This window comes from Delphinus delphis, chromosome 2 (genome assembly GCF_949987515.2).
Source record: "Delphinus delphis chromosome 2, mDelDel1.2, whole genome shotgun sequence".
Taxonomy (NCBI): Eukaryota; Metazoa; Chordata; class Mammalia; order Artiodactyla; family Delphinidae; genus Delphinus; species Delphinus delphis.
The window spans coordinates 24,464,459-24,486,278 of record NC_082684.1 but is presented as its reverse complement, the minus strand read 5'-3'; the positions used below and the strand labels follow the sequence as shown (position 1 = coordinate 24,486,278).

Genomic DNA, 21,820 nt, shown 5'->3' with positions numbered 1-21,820 from the left:
CTTACATAAATGTTACAGATCAGGTTTTATTATTATTTTTTTTTTCCCTCGGAGTTCTAGTTGTTAACAGGAACACAGGAAATCAGAGGCCACTGGAGATAAAGAACTCATGAAGGCGTCTTGGTTTCAACCAATTCCCATGCCCATCTTGACTTATTTTAACTCATTGTATGGTGAGAGGGCTGAAGTGATTGAGGAGAACCGGGGTGTTATCGAAACTGTCCCCATGTCCCACAGCTGTTGGATTTTATCGTTGGTCTTTTTCGCTCAGCGCCCTAACCAAGCAACTGTTTTGAACCCTTGCTTGAGGAGAGGAAGGCATAAACACCTGAGCATGCTCGATGAGCCCTGTCTCAGTGCCTTTCTGAGCATGAGCAAGGCATAGGTCCTGCCCTCAAGATGAAAAAGTAAGATCTTGGGAACACAGCTGCTCTTAGGTCTTTCTGCCAATGAAATTTTATAATAACATTCAGGACCCTGTTCTCTGACTTTGCTTAATCTTCTGTAAAGTGGGAACTAGAGCATTCACTTCTCAGCTGGCTCTTTATGAAGAGGGATGCTTGACACATTTAAGGATCATTGCTTTCTTATTTTAAAATTAAATAGAAGTGAGTTGGGTTTCTGCCAATTAAAAGGGATGAATCTTATGTTGCCTGTAAATGACTCCCTTTGGAAAACCCCAGAGGACCCAACACTGTAAATGTAGAAGCGCTTTGAGAGCTACAGAAGTATCTTTGTTCTAGGGACCAGTACATACTTGCAGCTAAGTAAGCATAACCTCATCCCTAATGTCAAGAATACCTTTCATGAAGCCTCAACACTTTAATCCTTATGTTTTAGCAATAGAGACTGTAGGTTGCTCAGGAAGTTGGTAAGGATCTTTCACACATGCACACACGTGCACAGATACATATATCTATGTATATTCATCTTCCTTTTTTTGTTCTTTCTTTTTTTCTTTCCCACTCAATTACTGCTCAGTCATCCTTCCTCTATGAAACCATGTAAATTTTAAAATGTAAAAGCGGAAGGGTTTATGAACTTACAAACGTGGGAAATAAAATTGAACGTGGGAGATATCTCTTTAAGCAGCCCATGGCAGCTCGCATACAGCTTCTTCCCATGGCAGCTGGGCCTTATATGGGGCCAGCAAACCCTTTGACTGGCACAGAGTTCTACCGTGGTGACGCTTCACAATCACGTTCCAGTCACAGATTCTAAGCCCTTTGACAAGCACCTCATGCTGTGTGATTAAAGATGATGAATATTGTTATACCAGCCCCACCTGGTCCCACCAGTGGGCTACCAGCCTTGCCCTTTAGGATAAATGGATATTGGGAATCAGCCCAGATGTATCATTCCAGGCTCCCCCACTCACCAAGCCTATCTTTCCATTATGGCCAAGACCAGCTGGTGCTGGTTATTTATCCATTTTAAACGGGGATGTTTGAGGCATAGGTTTGGTTAAGTCCTACTTAGGCATTAACAGATATACACTCTGATACAAGTGTCCTGTGCTTCCAACAGCCCTTCTGTCTCAAGGACCTGCAAGTAATAAAAGGCAGTCTGTCAACTTTTGATTTTTCGAGACCTTGAAGAGGAGTTGACTGAGTCAGTTTGCATGTACAGCAAAGGTGGATTTGAGCAGTAACAGGCATGAAATGACTGTCTGGGACAATTCTTAAAAATAAAAACAACCCCAGATTCAAGCAGAATAATGAGAAATTTGTGGCAGCCATCAGAGTTATCATATGAAAAAAATAAAGAAAAAAGACAGTGCAGTGCTTTCCGGTAAACTAAAAACAGAGCTGGGAGTTAAAACCGAAATACCTACAAACATCATTGACAACTTACTTAGTCCTTTCATGCATACTTCTGTTGCCTTGTCACTTTCCCTACTACACAAAGAAAGCCACCATCCGTTCTCAAAAGAATATGTGACTATTTTAGTGAGGATTCATTACATATTTAATACATCAGCCCTATACAGGGAGTCCCTGAAGCTTTAGTGTAGTTTGTAGTTACTATTAATAATTTAAAAACTTTCTAAATATGTAATTCCAAAGGTTTATGTTATCTTAGAGTATCTGGAATTTTAGGTTGATTTGGAAGAATGTTTTAGATAAAATTATTAAGTCTTCAGAAATATCTGTTATGTTTATAAACATACACATTTGATATAGATTTTTGTTCATATACTTAGACAAAACTAGATCTTCCTGTTTATTTTTAATTGAATTTTGAACTGAAATAGCGTTTGAAAATGTTCTTTGTTAAAACAGCCACATCCTTACATTAAATGTAGGTTAGAGTACTCTTGCTAATCTAATGGCAAGACACACACACACACACACACACACACACACACACACACACACACACACACACACACACACACACACACACACACACACACACACACACACCCCCCCCCCCCCCCCCCCCTCTGGTTTATCCACATCCATAGAGGTTAGGTGGATCAGAGGTTAGGTGGATCAGTTGTAGAGTTAGCACGCTGCGTTGGGTTTGAGACCTCACCCTGCTACTTGTTACCCGTGGGACCTTGCAAAGAAATCACCTGACGGTTCTGTGACTTACTTTACTTTTCTGAAATCCTTGCCTTCCAACTTGATCGTCAGTCAAAAAATTCTTTTGTTTTTGAAGTTCTGGATGTCTTCCATGAGAAAATCGTTCCTGTTTCTCTGATTCTTTAATACTTATAATTGCTTCATCATGTGTTTATGAAGACTAAATAAACTAGTATCTGAAACACGCTTAGTACATTGTCTGGCACATGATAAGTGCTAGGTAAGTCCCTTGTTTTGTTATTGTTATATCCTTGGTCTGATTCGTATAAGATCAAATTATATCAATGGATGTGCAGTCGGAAACATTGTTTGAAGTTTTTCTTTTTCCTTTTTTCCAGAGCATTTTGGTATGTTTCTTTACCTTTTCTTTTTTCTTCCTTTCTTTTCTTCTCCCTTCCTTCCTTCTCTCTCTCTCTCCCTCCCTCCTTCCCTCCTTCCCTTCCCTTCTCTTCTCTTCCCTTCCCTTCCCTTCCCTTCCCTTTTCTCTCTCTCTCTCTCTCTCTCTCTGTCTCTCAATTTTGAAGACAGTATGAGAATATGAGAAATAGATACAGATATAAGATATAGTGTATTCAGGAAGGGATGTCCTTAAATAGTTTGAAATATGAAAAGGAGCTTATATTGCCATTTAGAAAGTGTTTTAGAGTCTAGTCCAAACTTGTATTCATTCAACACAGTTATTGCATACTGTCCCTGGGCATTGGGGACCCAAGAGCCTTTGTCCCAACATCTGCTGAGATTAAATGAGTCTAATAGTTAAATCAGAAGAGGAAATGTGGTCAATTAAATACCACCACTACCCCCAAAATGTTTGGTTCCAAGTAGAAAATTGCTTATTTAAGTTGATACTTGTAAATTCTATGGATAAATTAGTTAGGAAAACCACATGGCTTTAAGTCACAAAAGAATGACTTTATTTCTTTATCTTTTTTATTCTCTTGTTTTTTTTTTAATTTCATCTATTAAGTAGAAGTACGTTTTTATTTTATTTTTTTAATTTCTTCCAACATCTTTTGAATTTTCTTTTTTTAAAAAAATTTTATCAGAGTATAGTTGATTTACAATGTTGTGTTAGTTTCACGTGTACAGCAAAGTGAATCAGTTATACATATACATATATCCACTCTTTCTTAGATTCTTTTCCCATATAGGCCATTACAAAGTACTGAGTAGAGTTCCCTGTGCTATACAGTAGGTCCTTATTAGTTATCTATTTTATATATGGTAGTGTCTTGTTCTTTCTTTCATTCAATAATATTTTCTGAGCCCCTACTTTACACCAAATACTTTATCAGAAACTAGAGCTATAAAAGGTGAGCAAAACAGACAAGGCTTCTGCCCTCAAGGAACTCATATTCCAGAAGGATGAGATAGACAATAAAGAATTTAATAAATAACTTAGTTACAGTTCATGTAATCGTTGTGAGTTAAATAAAGTGGGAAATAGGCTGGAGAGTAAATGAAATGCTGATGGGGACTTCCTTAAATAGGATAGTCTGAAGAAAGATCATTTTGAGCTGAAACTTAAAGAAAAAATGAACCAGTCATTTGAAAATCTGCAGGAAGGACATTTCAGGCTATGGGTTGGCCAAGAGCAAAGGACCTTGAAGGTAGGGATGGTCTTGAAGTGTCAGAGCAGGGGTCCTGGCACGGAGCAGCTTCAGAACCACGCAGAGGGCTTGTCACAGCTCAGGTTCCTGAGCCCCGCCTCCAGCCAGTAGGTCTGGGTGGAGCCTGAAAACATGCATTTCTCACAAGCTCCCAGGGGATGCAGGTGCTGTTGACTCTGACTCAGGCCCACGCTGTGAGCACCATTGTGTTAGAGAGGAATTGGAAGGAGGAAGGGATGGCTGGAGCGTGGTGTGCTGGAGGTGAGTGGTAGGAAATGAGTCTGGAGGAGGAGGCAGGGGCCCTGGGATCTCACCCTAGAAAGGAAGTAGGATTTCTGGCTCAGATGGATGAGAAGTCATTGCAGGTTCTCCTGGTCTTCACTGAAACCCTGAAACTGCCCTTGTTCTTAGACGATTACCGTGTAGTCAAGTCTTTGAGGGTTATCCGATTCTGAATGGCATTCGCCCCTTAATGCGTGGGAAACAAATCCCGTGGACTTTGGAAATGGCCTGTAATTCCCTCTGTATGGGATTCCGAGAAACGGGACTGATTGCTTGCTTTGCAAAGAACCATTCTCCCATGCCCAGGTTTTAGAAGTATGAGATAATGGCAAATCCGGGGGCTGCAATTCAGATCAGCTCCACATTTACTGAAACACTTTCTCTGCATCTGGCACAGCGTAGGACGTAACCAAAGCATAGTACGTGCTTGGTACAGCAGGGACATAACCAAAGCATAGTACATGCTTTCTAACTGTAGGCAGCATTCACTCTTTTTGGGACAAATAGTAAAAAAATGTGAAAGAATTAGAGGATTATGTAAGCAGAGTACACTGCCATGTGTAATAAAGTGTTAAATATTATCATATATAAACGTTAGTGATGCGGATAATACGTGCCGTGGCCACTAGGAAGTGGGAGAATTGTTGTCTGAAGTTACTGGGGAATGTTTGATATCCAGGAGGCATTTTAGCTGGTCCTCAGGAAATGGTTAAAATTTGGCTAAAGAGGAAGAGAAAGACATGGGAAAACTTTTGTCTTCAGATTCAGTGAACATGCAAGGAATTAGTGTTTTCCCAAAGTTTTTGCTGTTCTGCGGCCTTTCAAGGGAAAGCTTTCCATGTGTTTCTGATTCTTGAGCGCAATTGAATTACTAGCCATTGTCTGGTGAGAGCTGTTTGGTCAGGGAGCCCCATGGACTTCTCAGAAGCTTTTGTCCTTTGAAAGAAGCTGTCGTGATTTGCCATTGTTAATGAGCCTTCTACTACACAATGCTCAAGTTTAAGACCCACTGAGAACATGACCGTGAACCTCCTTTCATCTCCACATGGGGGAACCACATGGCGTATAGCAGCTGCAGAAACCCAGCAGCTATGCTGCTCCCCCAGTGTTAGTGATTGTCTTTAAGTTTCTAATGTCATATCCTAACAGCTTTGTATTAGGAGTGATGGTCTGTACTGCTTCTACCCTTCATGAATAAATACAAAATGTCTTGCCACCCAGAAGACAACCCCTTTGTAGTCATGCATCTCTTTTGAATATGCATCCTTAGGACCCGAAAGGCTTATAGTTCAATATTCTGTGCCTGTGTGAGGCTTAGCCTGGAAATTGTGGAATACGCACTTACTGCAATGGATATATTTTTACTGTGTCAAGTGCTTTTTTGCATCAGATCCTGACTACTACATTTGATGAGTCAAAGGGCCCACCTCCTTTGCTGAGGCTGTCTGGGAAATTCATGGAGTTATCCTGAATATTAAGATATTTCCTGTTAGTTTAGATAATTCCAAAGGTGTAGGTTTATCTTTAATGCCAAGATAAAGGCAGAGGATAGAAGTGAAAAAGAGAATGGTGAAAGAGAGGTCCCAGGATGACCTAGGAAAGATGGCAGTCTGTAAGGCAGAGATCAACAAACTTTTTCAGTTGCTCACTCATATCTGCAGAAGGTTTTGGGAATGTCCCCAAGGTAGGTGTACTTAAAGAAAATGAACATAATTTCTAATATTTTCTTCCTGTACCTCAAATACACCCTCTGGCATGTGCACACTCTGTTTGAATGCATTCTTCTGTAAACCTACAGCAGCAGTGTGGTGCAGCGCACTGGTTCTCAAACATTTGTCTGCATCATAAAATCCTAGAAGCTTGTGCAAACACAGATTTCTACCTCCCCCCAGAGTTGTTTCTAATTCAGTAGGTATAGGGTGGCCCAATAATTTGCATTCCTAACAACTTCCCCGGTGATCTGGTCTGAAACTATGCTTTAAGAACCCCTGAGGTAGTTAGTCTCAGAGTTAGTTTACCGAAGTTGGACATCAGGGTCCTTTAATTATCCAATGTGTGACCTTGGGTAAATTAGTTTAGTTCTGTGAGCTTAGTTTTTAAAATCTGTGGTACAGAGGTAATCATAATTCCTTACGTTTTAGGGTCACTGGCGAGCTTCATGAGATACGCTAGACAAAGTGCTTATCACCCAGTGCTTATCGCCTACAAAACAACAATACATGCTGGCCGCTTTACCCTCCTCCTCCTCCTCCTCGTTACCGTCACACATCTTTCTAGTGTCACGAAGTGACTGTAAGAACTTTTGTGCCTTAATTCACAAGCATCATGGGAATGCATTTTTCTGCTTCAGCATTGTTCCTTTAGAAAGACCATGCTCCGAGTGAGATATCTTCCTACTTGAATGGTAGAGATGAAGCTCTTTTGCAAAGTCTGCCAAAAAGAGAACAGTGTGTTCAGCCCTCTCCCTTCTGTGTGTAACTGTTGATAGTTTGTGGCTAAGTGTGTATTTCTGTTGTCTTATGTAGTGAATTCTTCTTGCATGGTATAGAGTTGACATTTTTGGCGGTTGTGTCTTTGAATGTTTTGGGGCATGAGAATAGTAAATTCAAGTGATTGCTTTGAATTTGATTAATTTTAACACGTTTTTCTCTCTCTCCTTTTTTCTTCTTTCCTGCTCTTCTTATGAATTACTAGGACCAAGTACCACCTGCCAGGAGGATTCATGCGCCAACCAGGGGGTCTGTATGCAGCAGTGGGAAGGCTTCACCTGCGACTGTTCCATGACCTCCTATTCTGGAAACCAGTGCAATGATCGTGAGTACAACCTTTTCATGCTTGGGATATTTTCAAAGAGTTCAGAGGTTTGGAGAAACCATAAGGGACATTACGTAAAAGGATGGCTCTTCTGAAAGATTCATAAGCAATTTCTCATCCAGAAACTGGGAAAATAAAGGACTAATGGTCTAATGGCAAAGCGACATTTCTTGTTCAACAATACTAGATGTTTTTCCATTTACTTACTCCCTGTTTTCTTTAGATTAGATGACCTTTGACAAACAAAACAATTATGACAATATTTTTGTTCTAAGGAGTTCAGTTTTCCATTAATTAAATCATCTGGATAACAATTTTGAGACTCTCCCACTTACATTGCCTAGAACTTGGAGGACATTTAAGGAATGTAGCTATTTTTTCAAAAAGTCTGAGTTTAGAGAATTTCTTAGGCCTTCCAAATGATGAAGACATTAAGAGAGTTTATTATTTTTTCCAACTAGAAATGTTTAATGCATTCTCAAGGGTCTTTCAAATGTAGGCAGAGATTCCCTCTGGCTAAATTTATTGATATCTGTTTAGTTTATATATACATAGTCATTCTGTTTATATATATATATTTCTATTTTGTGAGTATGGTTATATGTATGTATCTGTGTATTTGCTTCGTATTGGAAGAGAGCCAGTTGTTATTTTTGTCCACTAGTGATGCTTCGGGTACATCAGCTGTTTTAATTCTAGGAGAAGACCGATTTCATGAAGGTGATTCTAGCACTGACGGTGGAGAGAGTTCAGTTCTGTGGGAATCTATAGCCTGGGTCTCCACGTCCTCCTAACATGGCCACCTTTAGAAATGAGCAAACACTTGAAATCTCTGAATACCAATTGCAAAGTGATTTGTTGAAAAGCCCTGACTTAGTGGGTCCTGCTGACCTTCTCATTTTCTAAATGCAGCCTTCATGGTAGGAGTTTATTTTATCACCTGAACTCATAGTTGTCATCAGTTGGTTTTATAAAAAAGATGCGTAATGTTATCTGAGCAAATACTAAAGTTACATTACAGTTTGTACAAGTGGGAGCAGTCGCCAATTACAATGCTATCTCTGTTATGTCTATTTGGTTTTCCTTGATTCCTTATTTCTCAACTTTTTTCATGTGTGTAGTTGTCTCCTGTGCTGTTTTCCATTTTTTTCATAGGCCTTTTTTCTTTATGTACCCTGTCAGTCTCTTAAGATACACTAAGGAGAAACAAGTGCGGAATCTGGAAATGTAGAGAGAAAATTCTTTGAACCTCATTGATCTAGGCGTAAGCATTTGCCTCTGGATTTATAATGCAAAGGACACACTGTGTGCGGAAGGCTTTGGCATTAGATGGCTCTTTCCAATTATTTGGTATTATTTTCATTGAAAGTCCTGTTTCCATATTTATGATTTGGAAATACTCTTCCACTCTGAAACAGGCAGTGATTGGATTCATCCAGAGTCCCTGAGGAATTGTTCTATATGCTCTTTCTTTTCCCTCCAATTTGTCTGCATGGGAGGCTTATTTCCTAAGTGGTGGCATAATGCTTCTTTATCCTCACAAGTTTATTCCATATCACACATACATACCACTCCCAGTAAACCACGGTCAGGAAGAGGCTGCACAAAGGAAAGACAGAAAGGTAAGTTACGCTAACTGCGGTGAACAGGCACAATCTTCAGAAGGTATGTATGCATTTTTTGCTCACTGAAAAGTTCCTTTCTGCCACCCGGGCTAGGCATTGTTTTCTGCTAAAAATCAACCAGGATTCTTTCCAGTTTTCTGTGATTGTTTCTGATTTTGTCAAGAAAAGATTGTGCCTCAGTCTGGGATGAGGATTATTGCATTATCTGACCTGAACAATTTGTCAGTGTGTGATGAAGTACCAGAACCAGGATTGGCAAAGGTCAGCGTTCTTTTGTGGCCATAGCTTCTCATCCTTCAAAAATGTTTCTAAGACATCCAGGTTTAGGGTAGTGTATTTTGAACTTTATTCTATAAGCAATGCAGTTGAATTTTTGATTGTAAAAGACTTCTGAGCCCAAATCATTAAAATAATCTACTTGCCTATTCTCCTCTTGGAGAGTGGACCAGGGCTTCTGTGACTGGATGGCTATATGGATATATGAGCAAGTACATTTTAATAGCAGAATGTGGGGAATATATGGAGTTCAGATATACGTGATGTAACTATGAAGTTCAGATGTAAACTTTTAATGAAACCCAACCAAATATATCAAAATGGTAGGTTGCTTAAAATTGTTACAACGAATGTCTCTGTATTAAAGTATTTGGGGTAACTTCACTTTGGGAACTAGCATCAGAGCCAGTTTGTTCCACCTAAGAAAATCAGTCTCAATTCTTTACGTCATAGGTTATTATTTTCTGTATCAACCTGGATCCTTAGAGTTGTAATTTGCTACTCCACAAACAACTTCAAGATGATGTTACCTATCTAATACTCTGTGTGCCTACCTTTGTTAGCAAATCACGGTAGCTTTGCTTGCATCAGGAGTTGAGTATTAACCCTCAGTGTCACCAGCAGATTTGAAAAAGGTTCATGCTTATCATGGGCAAAAGCCGTGGGGAAAATTGCAAAGAAAGAAGAAAGGGTAAAATAAGTGAATAGAAGATGAAGAAGGATGAAAGAGAAGGAATATAGAGAAAAGCAGAGATTGCATCTTCTATGAGAGAGCACAAAGATGGTTAATAGTTGCTTTGGTAACATGCATGTCACAGGTGGCCTGTCTTTGACCTAAATAACAGAAATGGGCCATGCATTGTAAGTGGAGTGACATCAAGGAAATCTGGCCTTTACCCAATTCTTGGGAATAGCATGTTTTGTAGAATGTTGCATACGTCTAAAATAAATTATATTCCTTAGAATACTGTCATAAGACCATGTGAATTGGTTAGAAATTCAATCTAATGGCTAAAGTTGTTTTTGCGGGGGAAAACGTTTGAATACTTTCATTTTCCTTGAGCAGTTTCTCAGGACAGCAGATTGAGCCTCAATTAATAGAAATGAAAACGTCTCTATTTATTATTGCATATCCAAGAATTGAAACTTGTTCAAAAGGGAAACGGCTAGACTATGGTATTTTTCAAAATAAAGTGCTCAGTTCATCATATGTAGAAAAGTTAATTATATCTGGACGTGACTTGCAAGTTTCTAAAGAAATGTCTGCATTTTAGAGTCTTGCCCACTTCTTCTAGAATTGGTTCTATCACTTATAACCTTTGCTTTGTTCTTGCCTGTTTGCTAGGTTTGGCATTTGTTTGACAATTTTGAGGTGCTGTCATATAGATGCGGCCTCCATGAGTAGAGTTTACATTTAAAAATTGTGTCGTTTAGTATGAGTAGACCAAGCCTGCATGGTTTTAACTTTATTCCGTCATTCTTTGTGAAAGCATGGTGGGTTGATGGAGCCAGTGGGGTAAATTTCTTGTTCATTCTTACAAAGATAGCTGTAAAACTGATATAAGTGGTTGTGAAAATATGACGTGTATTCTCTGTAGCTGGTTACCTTATATGAGAGCGATTTCCTTGTATTGGATAGAAAACAAAAATCATCTGATTGGAAACTCAGGTCTAATTGATTTATTAATTGTCTTATCTAGTTTTAAGACATGACTTTCCACCTTTTCATGTAATGGTAAAATCATAGGGAGTTTCATTAGGTGATGTTTCAGGCTGGTTTGAAACTACAATGGGCAAAGTCATCCCAGGAGCAATGTTGAGTTCATGTAGGGTCCAGTAAGATCCATGAAAGGACACACAAGTAACGTTCTCCAAATAATATCCTCAGTTCTGAAAACTTCAAAGCAGAGAGAGGCTGATTTCCCCGAGGGTGAGCACCACCTGCATACCACTTAGTGACATGTTGTAGGGGTTACATTTTAAGAGCAACAAAAGGAAGGAAACCTTTTAAGGGTCCTTGTAAGGCGATTCCTTTTGGATATTGAGTTCTTATTGGTATTCTAAATCAGGACAGAGAGTCTGAGCAATTTCAGTATGTTGTAGACCTTACACCATCAGGTGAATCCAGGATGCGTTTCCTGTATTGAATGGCAATGCCAACCCCACTGGCAACCTATTGTTGAGTTCCTCTCTTCTTCACAACTCCACACAAGGTCTCAGCAAAACCAGCCCACTCGCACATTCCCACACATATGCGAAAAAGTTATCATTTGGGAGGACTTTTTGAAAATAGCGATTTTAAACACTTCACAGCTATTACCTTTAGGCGTGTTCATGACAACTGTTTTGAGTAGTATAATTTTGGAATCTCGTTATTGCTCTGTGCCCTGGAGAAGTGAATGTGGGACAGTCTGTGGCATGTGAGTCCACACATCAAGTTCTTGGATTTATAGATTGGATGTTTATAATGGCTTTGTGGGGTGAAAAGATGGGAATAAATGTGGGTTCTCAGTCCACCTTCAGCAGCCAGGTGCCCACACTACATTGCTCGATGTACACTGTGGGCTACTTGTTGGAGAAATTGCTTGGTTCATACTGGCATGTGATAATAGATATTCTTTGCTTGCAACAAATCAATAGCAAGCCACTGTGGAGTGTGCAGACAGTGGCGTGTGAAGTGCCTTTTCAGACAGTTTTATGCTGGAATGGCTGTTAAGCTGCACTGTTGGCTGTTCACTGGCCTTTTGCTTTTTATTTATTGTGTGGGTTTATTTATTTTTTTAATGTAGGTTGGTATATTGATTAAATCTGTTAAAAACACATTTCCCATTCAGGCTTCAGAAAAAAATAAGCAATATGCACATTACTTAGTGCACAGACAAGGGGACAGACATGTGTGTATGCTAATTCTGTCTCTTGGGTCCATATAGGTACCGTGGCATTATGTTATGAGCCTATGTTGTTATATTTATAGCAATAATTTCCCTGGATATCAGACTACAACATATTCATGTGTTTGGTAATGTGTTTACTTCCTACCTCTGTTTTCATGCTTTACCTGTCCAGCAACTAGGCCATATTTGAGAAGTTCACTATTAAGACATCTATTTTCTGCTTAGAACATCCTTTATCATTTACTCATTCATTCACTCACCAAACATTTCTTATTTGCAGATATGATCATGAATAGGATACATCCTGTTCTTAAAGACATTACAGTCTAATGGGGGAAGACACATATGAACGTGCTTTAATAGAAATATGAACAGTATACAGTGAGAGGTCATAAAGTGGAGTGAGATCAACTCTCCCTGGGGTTGAGGCTCCATTAAGAAGAGCTACTGCTTTTAGAAAAGTTTTCATTGACATGAGTCTTGAAAAGTTTGTAAATACTTCCTAAGCAAATATGGTATGAACCAGGGCTGGAAAGGAAACGTGGCGTTCCAGCAAGCAGAGAGAAATGTACTATAGCCACTGTTAACATTTTGGCTATTTCCTCCCAGTTGTTTTTTTCTCCCCCCAGGCTTTTGCAAATCGCATGGGCATACTCTTGCCCAGGTGTTGTACCTGTGAATAAACCCGTGTGCCAACATTTGTCTCTGTCAGAGATCAGGGGAGCTTTCAAAGACCCCTCCCTTGGTTGGGAGTGGGGTGGGACTGTGTAGGGAGGGGACAGACGTGTGTGTATGCTGATTCTGTCTCTTGGGTCCCTATAGGTACCCTGGCATTATGTTATGAGCCTACGTTGTTATATTTATAGTGATAATTTCCCAGGATACGAGACTACAGTATATTCATGTTTTTGGTAATGTGTTTACTTCCTACCTCAGTTTTCAGGCTTTACCTGTCCAGCAACCCTCCTTGAGCCAGGGGAGGTTCTGGAAGCCGCCTGAGTCAGGGGTGGGGCCTCGATGGCCCTTCTTCAATGGGCTCCGAGGGACCTGGAGGAAAGCATTCCTTCCTTTTGGTGGTCAAGCCCTTTAGAGCTTAGTTCTGAAGAGTGGGTGTCTGCATGGGGTGAGCTGTCTCACCCCACAGCTCTCTCCTCTCTCTCTGAGACAGGAGCTGGCTCCTTTCCCTCTCCCCGTGGGACGGCACAGAGCCTGCAGCAGTCAACGCGTGTTGAGTGAATGAGTGAGTGACTAATTCTCCTTGGGGTCTCCAGCTGGCTGTCCCTCCTGCCACAGATCTTAGGGCTCCCATTCTAAGGAGCAGGTCACTTTTTCCCTCAGGGAATCTGTTCTTCAGTTCCTGCCTATTCTGGCACCGAGTCAGAATACGGTATTTCGCTATTGTGTGGATTCAGCCCCACCCCTACCTATTTAGAAAATGCTCTTGTGATTACCAGATTTCTTCCCAGTCTTTATTCTAAGCATTTGTATGGTTAAAATTACACTCAGGTGAAAAGTTGTGCTCTCATTGCATGATATGCATTTTCGAAGTGTAGAAAACATTAGATTTTCTAATTTTCTTCAGTAGAATGCACATGATGGTGCCCAGTTCACTGGGGAAGAATCCCCTGTGTTGAATCTCTTGCTGGATCCTAGATGTAGACCTAGTAGGGCCCAAATCTTATTTCATTGAACCATTGGTAGACGTTTATCTTGGAAATTTAATTACAATAAACCATATTTTTAAAAGGTTGATTTGTAATATATATAACTTATTACATTATAAAAGACTTCATAGTATAGTCATTAGACTAACTACCTTTAGAATCAAACTGCTTTAAATGCCAATTCTAACTCTAATACTATGAAATTGAATTAGCCTCCTTTGTTTCAGCACAAGGAGTGTGATCAGTACTTCATAAATAGGAGTAGTAACAGTTTTTATTATAACTAATACTATTTGATATTTGTCAAATCCCTCAATATTTGTCAAATCCTAACGTTCTGCTATGACCTTTATAAAGATGTTGTCCCTTTAATCATCCCAAAGTCCCTAAGAAATACCATACTACTATTGTCCTGATTTTAACAGTGGGAAAACTGAGGTCACACAGTTAGGAAGTAGCTGAGTCAGAACTTGAATCCAGGTTTGTTTGACATGAAAGCTCACATTATTATTAGATTTGCTACTACTTAGTCGTTATTAGAAATAATCACAGTGAACATCTGCACTAATTACTAGACTAGAGGGCTTAAAATTCCAGGTGGGCAAATATTTTCAGACAACCAAATTATTATTATTATTATTTTATTTTTATTTTTTTTTTATTTTTTGCGGTACGCGGGCCTCTCACTGCTGTGGCCTCTCCCGTTGCGGAGCACAGGCTCCAGACGCGCAGGCTCAGCGGCCACGGCTCACGGGCCCAGCCGCTCCGCGGCATGTGGGATCTTCCCGGACCGGGGCACGAACCCGTGTCCCCTGCATCGGCAGGCGGACTCTCAACCACTGCGCCACCAGGGAAGCCCTTTTATTTTGGTCTTAGCAACAGTTTGTTAAGATGTACAAGTAGGAATTTTTTTTTTTTTTTTTTTTTCCCGGTTCGCGGGCCTCTCACTGTTGTGGCCTCTCCTGTTGCGGAGCACAGGCTCCGGACGCGCAGGCTCAGCGGCCATGGCTCACGGGTCCAGCTGCTCTGCGGCATGTGGGATCTTCCCAGACCGGGGCACGAACTCGTGTCCCCTGCATCAGCAGGCAGACTCTCAACCACTGCGCCACCAGGGAAGCCCCCAGACAACCAAATTATTGATACATAAGAATATAGGCTTGGAAAAGAGAAGCTCTGTGTTCTTGGTTGTTTATTTTATCACATTCTGGAATTCTGAATACTTCAGTTGTTTCTGTCTTAACACTCAGATGGGGCCATTTAGTAAGAACATCTTTAGATATTATAGATTTAGAATCAGACTATCCCCCCATAGCCCCAAATATTTATATTTGCATTCTCAGTTGACCATCTTCTGATTTCCCATCTTTTTTTCTTACTTTATTGCAATTTCAATATATGTCAAAAAGCATAGTGGATGAGACAGTTGATGTAGAGTGGATGGCTTCCGTTGAAATCTTGACTCCGTTGTTTAATAGCTGTGTTACCTTGGTGCTAGTAATTAATTAACACCTCGATGTCTCTAAAATGTAAATATTTATATGTTCCATCTCATAAGCGTGTTGTAAGGATAAGTCAAATTCATAATTGTGACGTTCAGGACATGACAGGTAATAGCCCCTACAGAACCATTAGCTACTCTTTAATATAGTTTTCAGAAAGTTAAAACATGACTCATACAAATGTAATTTTCATAAAGTTAAAACATAACTCATATAAATGAGAATGAATAGAATAGAATGTGTGCCAAATGTATTTAACTCCTTAACGGGGGAAACAATATGGTTGAAGTGTAAACAACAAGATCGCTAAAGATTATTTGAAGAACTGATATTTATAGGCATTAAAAAGAATATTAAAATACAAATTTAGTTTAAATAACCTGGTGAATGTCTCACAGGGTAAAGAGCTCTTAACTTTTGATGTTATCTTTTCTACTGAACATTGTGTCTTTACTGAACAAAAATCTACAGGTTAATGTATCATCTCATAGACTCTGCACCTTAATTAATAGTAAATACCTATGTCAAACAAAGGTACATTTTCCCACAGAATTAAGTATTTCTTGTGTGGATATGTTAAACAATATCCCTATATGACATTTAAAGGACACGTGTCTTTCCTAGGCTTTTTCTTAAGTTTTAGATAATTTTTGTTAACAATATTATGCTCTGTTCAATTACAAATCCTTTTTTACCTTGAATATCTCTCTCATACCATTACTTTTTATTTTTTAACCACTTAACTGTGTACCAGTCACCGTGCTAAATTTGTTGTGTCATTTTGTCATTTATACAACCCGAGAAAGTAAGATATTCTTATGATCCCTGTTTCACAGATGAGGAAACTGAGACATGGAGAAGTCAAGTGATTTGCTCGGGGTCACAAAACTGTTAGGTGGGGAGACAAAGACTCAGATTTACATTTGACCACATAGTCTGGGCTCTTGACTGCCAAGGTCTCCTGAATGCCTCAAGGAATGTTCTTAATAAGCACTCATCTGAACACATAGGGATTAACATTAGCCCCAGAAATTTACTACTTTTATGGCAACACTTACCCCGTATATTCTAGTGTTTACATTGTTATGGGGGCAGGGGGCAACATTAGGATTGACCTCCTCAGGTAGTAAGATCAGAAGTCCCATCAAGCAGGTGCCATTTGGCAGGTTTGGTAGGTCTAGGCAGGCAGAGGCTGAGTCCAGAGGAGTCAGGGAGGCTGAGAGGAGCAGCCTGGTACCATGGTCGGCAAGATCCAGAAGGTGAGACGGGTACAAAAGAAGCATTCACGAGTGGGCAGCATCAAAAGGAATGCTCCAAGTTATTTCTTTGCATCTGTGTTTCATTCCTGGGCCCACAGATATTCAGTGTGTCTAAAAGAAGGCCAGGGGATGGCAGTTAAACCCAGAGTCTTCTTAGAATGAGGATGAAGGTATTGATACTCTTCAGAACAGTTTCATAGATGCAGGTTGTGGCTAGCTTGTTGCCCATGGGAATCACGCTTGCTAATAAATGCCCCTGATATCAAGACGGGGCTATTTTGTACCTAAAATCTGCGGTACTGCTGATATTAATACACACACAGTGTCATATAGATTCAGCAAGAGCCAGGACTGCTTGCAGCTTTTGTTTTACACAACTCTGCATGAAATGAGCTGGGACTCACAGGTAAAGTATTCATTTCTACGAGTTCCAGTTGATACTTGGACTTACGGTTCAAGGAGAAATGGTCTCTGCACTTCTGGGCCCTGGAGCTTGTCAGGGATTGTTTTGAGTTGTTGCAATCTGTGGCCTCGCTAATTTCATTTCAGCCATCTTCAGCATGCTGTATTTGTAGACCATTTTTTTTCTTTAATAAATTTATTTATTATTTATTTAGTTTTGGCTGCATTGGGTCTTCGTTGCTGCACGCGGGCTTTCTCTAGTTGTGGCGAGCGGGGGCTACTCTTTGTTGCGACGCACAGGCTTCTCATTGCAGTGGCTTCTCTTGTTGTGGAGCACAGGCTCTAGGCAGGTGGGCTTCAGTAGTTGTGGCACAAGGGCTCAGTAGTTGTGGCTCACGGGCTCTAGAGCGCAGGCTCAGTAGTTGTGGCACATGGGCTTAGTTGCCCCGCGACGTGTGGGATCTTGCTGGACCAGGGCTTGAACCCACGTCCCCTGCATTGGCAGGTGGATTCTTAGCCACTGCGCCACCAGGGGAGTCCCTCGTAGACTATTTTTATTGCTTATGTTTAACTATGGCCCATTTATTTCTGGTGTGCTTGGCTAGTTACTTATTGATGGTGATGGTAGTAATCCACTGAGAGCCTATTGGTTCACAGAGGATAATTTTATATTACCTTGTTAGTCACATACAGGTACAATTTTAATATATTTTTAATATAGACATAATTTCCTACATTTATTTTCATTTCCATTTATTAGCATTTCCATGTAAAGGCAAAAGAGATGCAAATGACTTTATCTTCTCTTGTAAAGTGGAGCTAATAAATATAATTTGGTTCCCTTCCCTTATTTTTTTCTGTTACCATTTTTTCAGGGGGGGGCATTTTTTGATTGAGGTAAAATTTACATTTAGCAAAATGCACAGACCTTAAGTGCATTATGATAAATGTTTATAGCCATGTAACCAACACCCCAGTTAAGATAAAGGACAGTTTCATCTTCCCAGAGTGATCCCTTGAGTCTCTTTTAGTCATTCCTTCTCTGTGAGGTCACTACTACTTGGATTTTTTTTTTTTTTTTTTTTTCCCGGTTCGCGGGCCTCTCACTGTTGTGGCCTCTCCCGCTGTGGAGCACAGGCTCCAGACGCGTAGGCTCAGCGGCCATGGCTCACGGGCCTAGCTGCTCCGCGGTATGTGGGATCTTCCCAGACCGGGGCACGAACCCATGTCCCCTGCATCGGCAGGCGGACTCTCAACCACTGCGCCACCAGGGAAGCCCTACTACTTGGATTTGTATCAGCATACATGAGTTTTGTCTGTTGTTGAATATGTATAAATGGGATCGCCCAGTATGGGGTCTTTTATTTCTGTTTCCTCTAGCTCCATGGAGTGTGTTTAAGATGCATCCATGTCTCTGTGCATTCTGGCTGCCTTGCTCTCTCTTGACTCTCGGCTCCATTGACTCATCTGAAGGAGTCTGCCGGGCTGCATCTGGGGTTCCTTCCCTGTGCCGTGGTGCAGACGTCCTCCAAGGCCATAAGCGAGGGCAATCTTGCAGCTCACCGTGTTTGTCTTCTCCCTTTCAGGAATCGCTGTCCTTTGCCTGATGTCCAGTGTCTTACAAGCCATTGTTTCACATTTGTTGTCCTTTTCTTGTTTGTTTCAGGTCAGTTGTTTCAGATCCAATCACTATTACTCTATTGAGGTTGGAAGTGGGTGTCAACCTGTTTCTTTTTACTTGACTTCACATTTACACTTTGACATTGGGGGAAGGGAAAGGTAGGCTTGATGACATAAAACCTAGTGTGCTGTGATTTAAACCACAACCTCTAGAGATGAGTTAACGCTTTGCATTAGCTCTGGAACAGCCCTGGTAGCCTAGAATATTCTAGAACCTGGTTTTAAAATTAATTAATTAATTTTTTGGTGTGCGTGGGGAGTATCCTTCAACTCCAGTTGTAGACTTTCTGTAGTCAAACAGCCTTCTATAGCGAAGGAAGCTGCACCAAGCTAAATACCCGCAAATGTGTCTCCATCCAGTGTTTCATCTGAGTTTCATTTATAAGGTCCCTATTGGTTTTCCGTCCAGTCCCTCTGCTAACACTTGATTAAGCTCGGTGGGTGCAGGGATGGCTTGGCTCTTGCAGCTAGCAGTTCTTATTTTCTTTACCTAGAATTATAGTTTGTTTTCTCACCTACCTTTGTCCTGTGGATCTTTGCCTCCTGATCCATGTCTCTTGGCCAAATGAAATTAAGAAGTGTTTTCAAACAAAAAATTTGGATTCTTCAGGAAAGTGGAGGTGTTTCTATGCCAGGGAGTGTTTTGGCTGTTGACTGTCCTCATTTTGATCTTCAGATGCTTTCGTGTGCTTATTTTTGACGCATATCTACAAAAAGAAAAAAAGGAGGGACCTTGCATTGTTGTTGCTTTTTAGTTTTAACTGAGGTTTTTTTTGATAATTAAGGGTATACAGGCTCACTGTTGGCAATCAGGAAAATGCATAAAAGTACAAGAAAAAACAAGCATGATTTTACCAATTATTTAATATGACCTTGTTTCAGGCTATGCATGGTGTCAAGCACATAGTAGAGGCTCAAACTATATTTGTTGAGTGAACGACTGAGCCTTGCATATTTTCAGAGTCTGAGTTGTGCAAAGGTCCTAGTGTTCTTTTCATGAGATGAATAGCATTTCTACCAGGGCTAGGTGTTTTCTTGCCAGAAGGAATGCTTTTAGGCATTCAGGAATTCTAATGAGCCTCCCAATATGCAGTTTTCTTCTTTGGATGAAAAATGGAAATGTCAAGATGTTTTTATTTCTTTTCTCTCTTGCCCTTATCCCTTCTCACAGAAAGCCTTGCAGTTTCTGAGCAGTTATACATAGATGCATCTACATATAAGAGGAATAGTTTTGCAGTGGATTGTAGTTTGAGGGAAAGAGCCCTTAAAATGTGTGTAGGGAAGGAGCCTCTTGGGTTCCAGTTTTTGTCCATGGCATTTGCTTCCAGAGAGATGTTGTGGTTTACTTCACATGATGAGATTTCTAGAAACACTCTAGTACTCTAGAGGTCTAGTGAGACAGAAGAACTCTTCTGCTTTAATATCATTCATCAATGTTTGCTGAGTTTTATGTTGACCTAAATTAGTACATAATACATGATTGAAGAACTTAGATGCACTGTATACCGAAAAATGTAAAACACAAAGGTTTCTTGATTTTTGTACACCCTGGATTTCAAAATTTTTATATCTACGTGGGAGAATTCATCCAAACCTAGTAGACTCTTTTCAGCCACTTTCAGGAGCATTGATAGGAAACAACAGCATCTGACTCTGGGCCTTATTTCCTAGTCAGTTCACTGGATGTTTTTTGTAATCAGCCCTCAACTAACTGTAAAACTGCAGTTTTACCCAGATATCTTTATATGAGTAAAACCAAATTCGTGTTTATATAAATAAAAATAAGTACCTGTCCATATATACATATTACAAATAAATACAAATTTCCTTTAGGATTCTTTCCCAATTGTTCTGAAATAATTTTTCGATCCAAATACCTTTGTTTCTGTGTGTCAGGGAGCCGCAGATCAGGTATCTGTCTACTGTCGAGGGTATTTAGCAGGAAGCCCCTTTATCTGAACTGAATACTCAATATTTGGGGTATAATTTTACCTCTGAAAAAGGATTTGGGCAGGGAGACATCGTCTGGGATTTATTTTTCCTTAGGAGTAATTTTTCTTTCTCCTCTCCCTGCCTGGAACTCCCAGATGGCTCCTTCATACCGGTGCTCAAGTGTATCATCTAGTTAAAGCTCACACCAGTGACCTGGCACTGGGGGACCTTTGGCAAAGGGCCTGCAGTTCAACACACACATCATCACACGTACCTGTGTGTCCCTGACTCATGAAAAATCATGAGAATGGAACAAATGGAAAAGAATGTATTAAAACAAGTAAGTTTAGCCAAACAAACTCTCAGCGTTGGTAGACGCTTTATTCCAGTCCCAACACACCACATGTCTTTCCAACATCTAACTTATTTAATTTGCATTTGAATTAATTTAGCATATTGTCTTATTATATAAAGTTTAATGAACAAGAAACACAGCTATAACCAAATCTCACAGCTATTTCCCAGTATGGGGTAACACTTTGCATTTAGTTACATTTGGTTTCCTAGGCAATATTTGATTGTGGCTATATTTCCTAAATCTGCGTTACTTGTCACATGGAATGTTTTGGTGGCAGATTCATCAGACATAGAGCAAGGCAGGGAGGAGTGTTACGTTGAAGTTCTTTTGAAGCCATGGTAGTGAAAATCACCTGGGTAACATAGAGTGTGTTAAAGATGATTCTCTGCTGCTTCCTTTGACAGCCTTTGAGCTCCCCATCGTAGGCCTCCTTGCTTTTATTTCTGAAATCTATCCTGTGTACCCATTCCTGACTTATCTTCGCAGGACACCGTTTTTGTCTAATCACTCCTCTGCTTGTGAACCTTCTACGGCCCCCTCTTGATGTAGTTAAAACCCCACACTTGGTTTTCAAGGTCTTCAATAATCTACTTTTTAAAATCTGTCTCTTGAACTAGTTTTTCTTTAAGATTCATGGCTTACCGTGCCCTCTAATAAGGCCAGTGTCCTCACTGTCACTAGCCTATTCTATGGTCATTATGCCCTTGCCACTCTCATTCCTCCCTTCTGAGAAACTTCCCTCCTCTTGACATGGCTTTTCAAATCCCGTACAATTTTTAGGGTCCAGCCCAAGTCTCCCCTGTTCCTTTGTATTTTCTCTGACCACTTTAGTCTATATTGATCACTTCTCCAAAATCCCACTACATTTATATTCAGAACTGAGAGACATCATGACTCGGCACATAAAAGAAATTAATATGGACTTGAGAGTGAGTAG

The 21,820-nt window shown here is 40.2% G+C and overlaps 1 protein-coding gene across 3 annotated transcripts in view; it reads left to right on the top strand.

Moving 5' to 3' along the window:
- Positions 1–21,820, top strand: part of NRXN3 (neurexin 3) — a 1,615,508-nt gene that overhangs the window by 735,184 nt on the left and 858,504 nt on the right. For all 3 annotated transcript variants that reach the window (XM_060004108.1, XM_060004110.1, XM_069540412.1), the window contains one exon: positions 7,175–7,294. In XM_060004108.1, the coding sequence (XP_059860091.1) occupies positions 7,175–7,294 (120 nt within the window). The remainder of the gene's footprint in view (positions 1–7,174; positions 7,295–21,820) is intronic.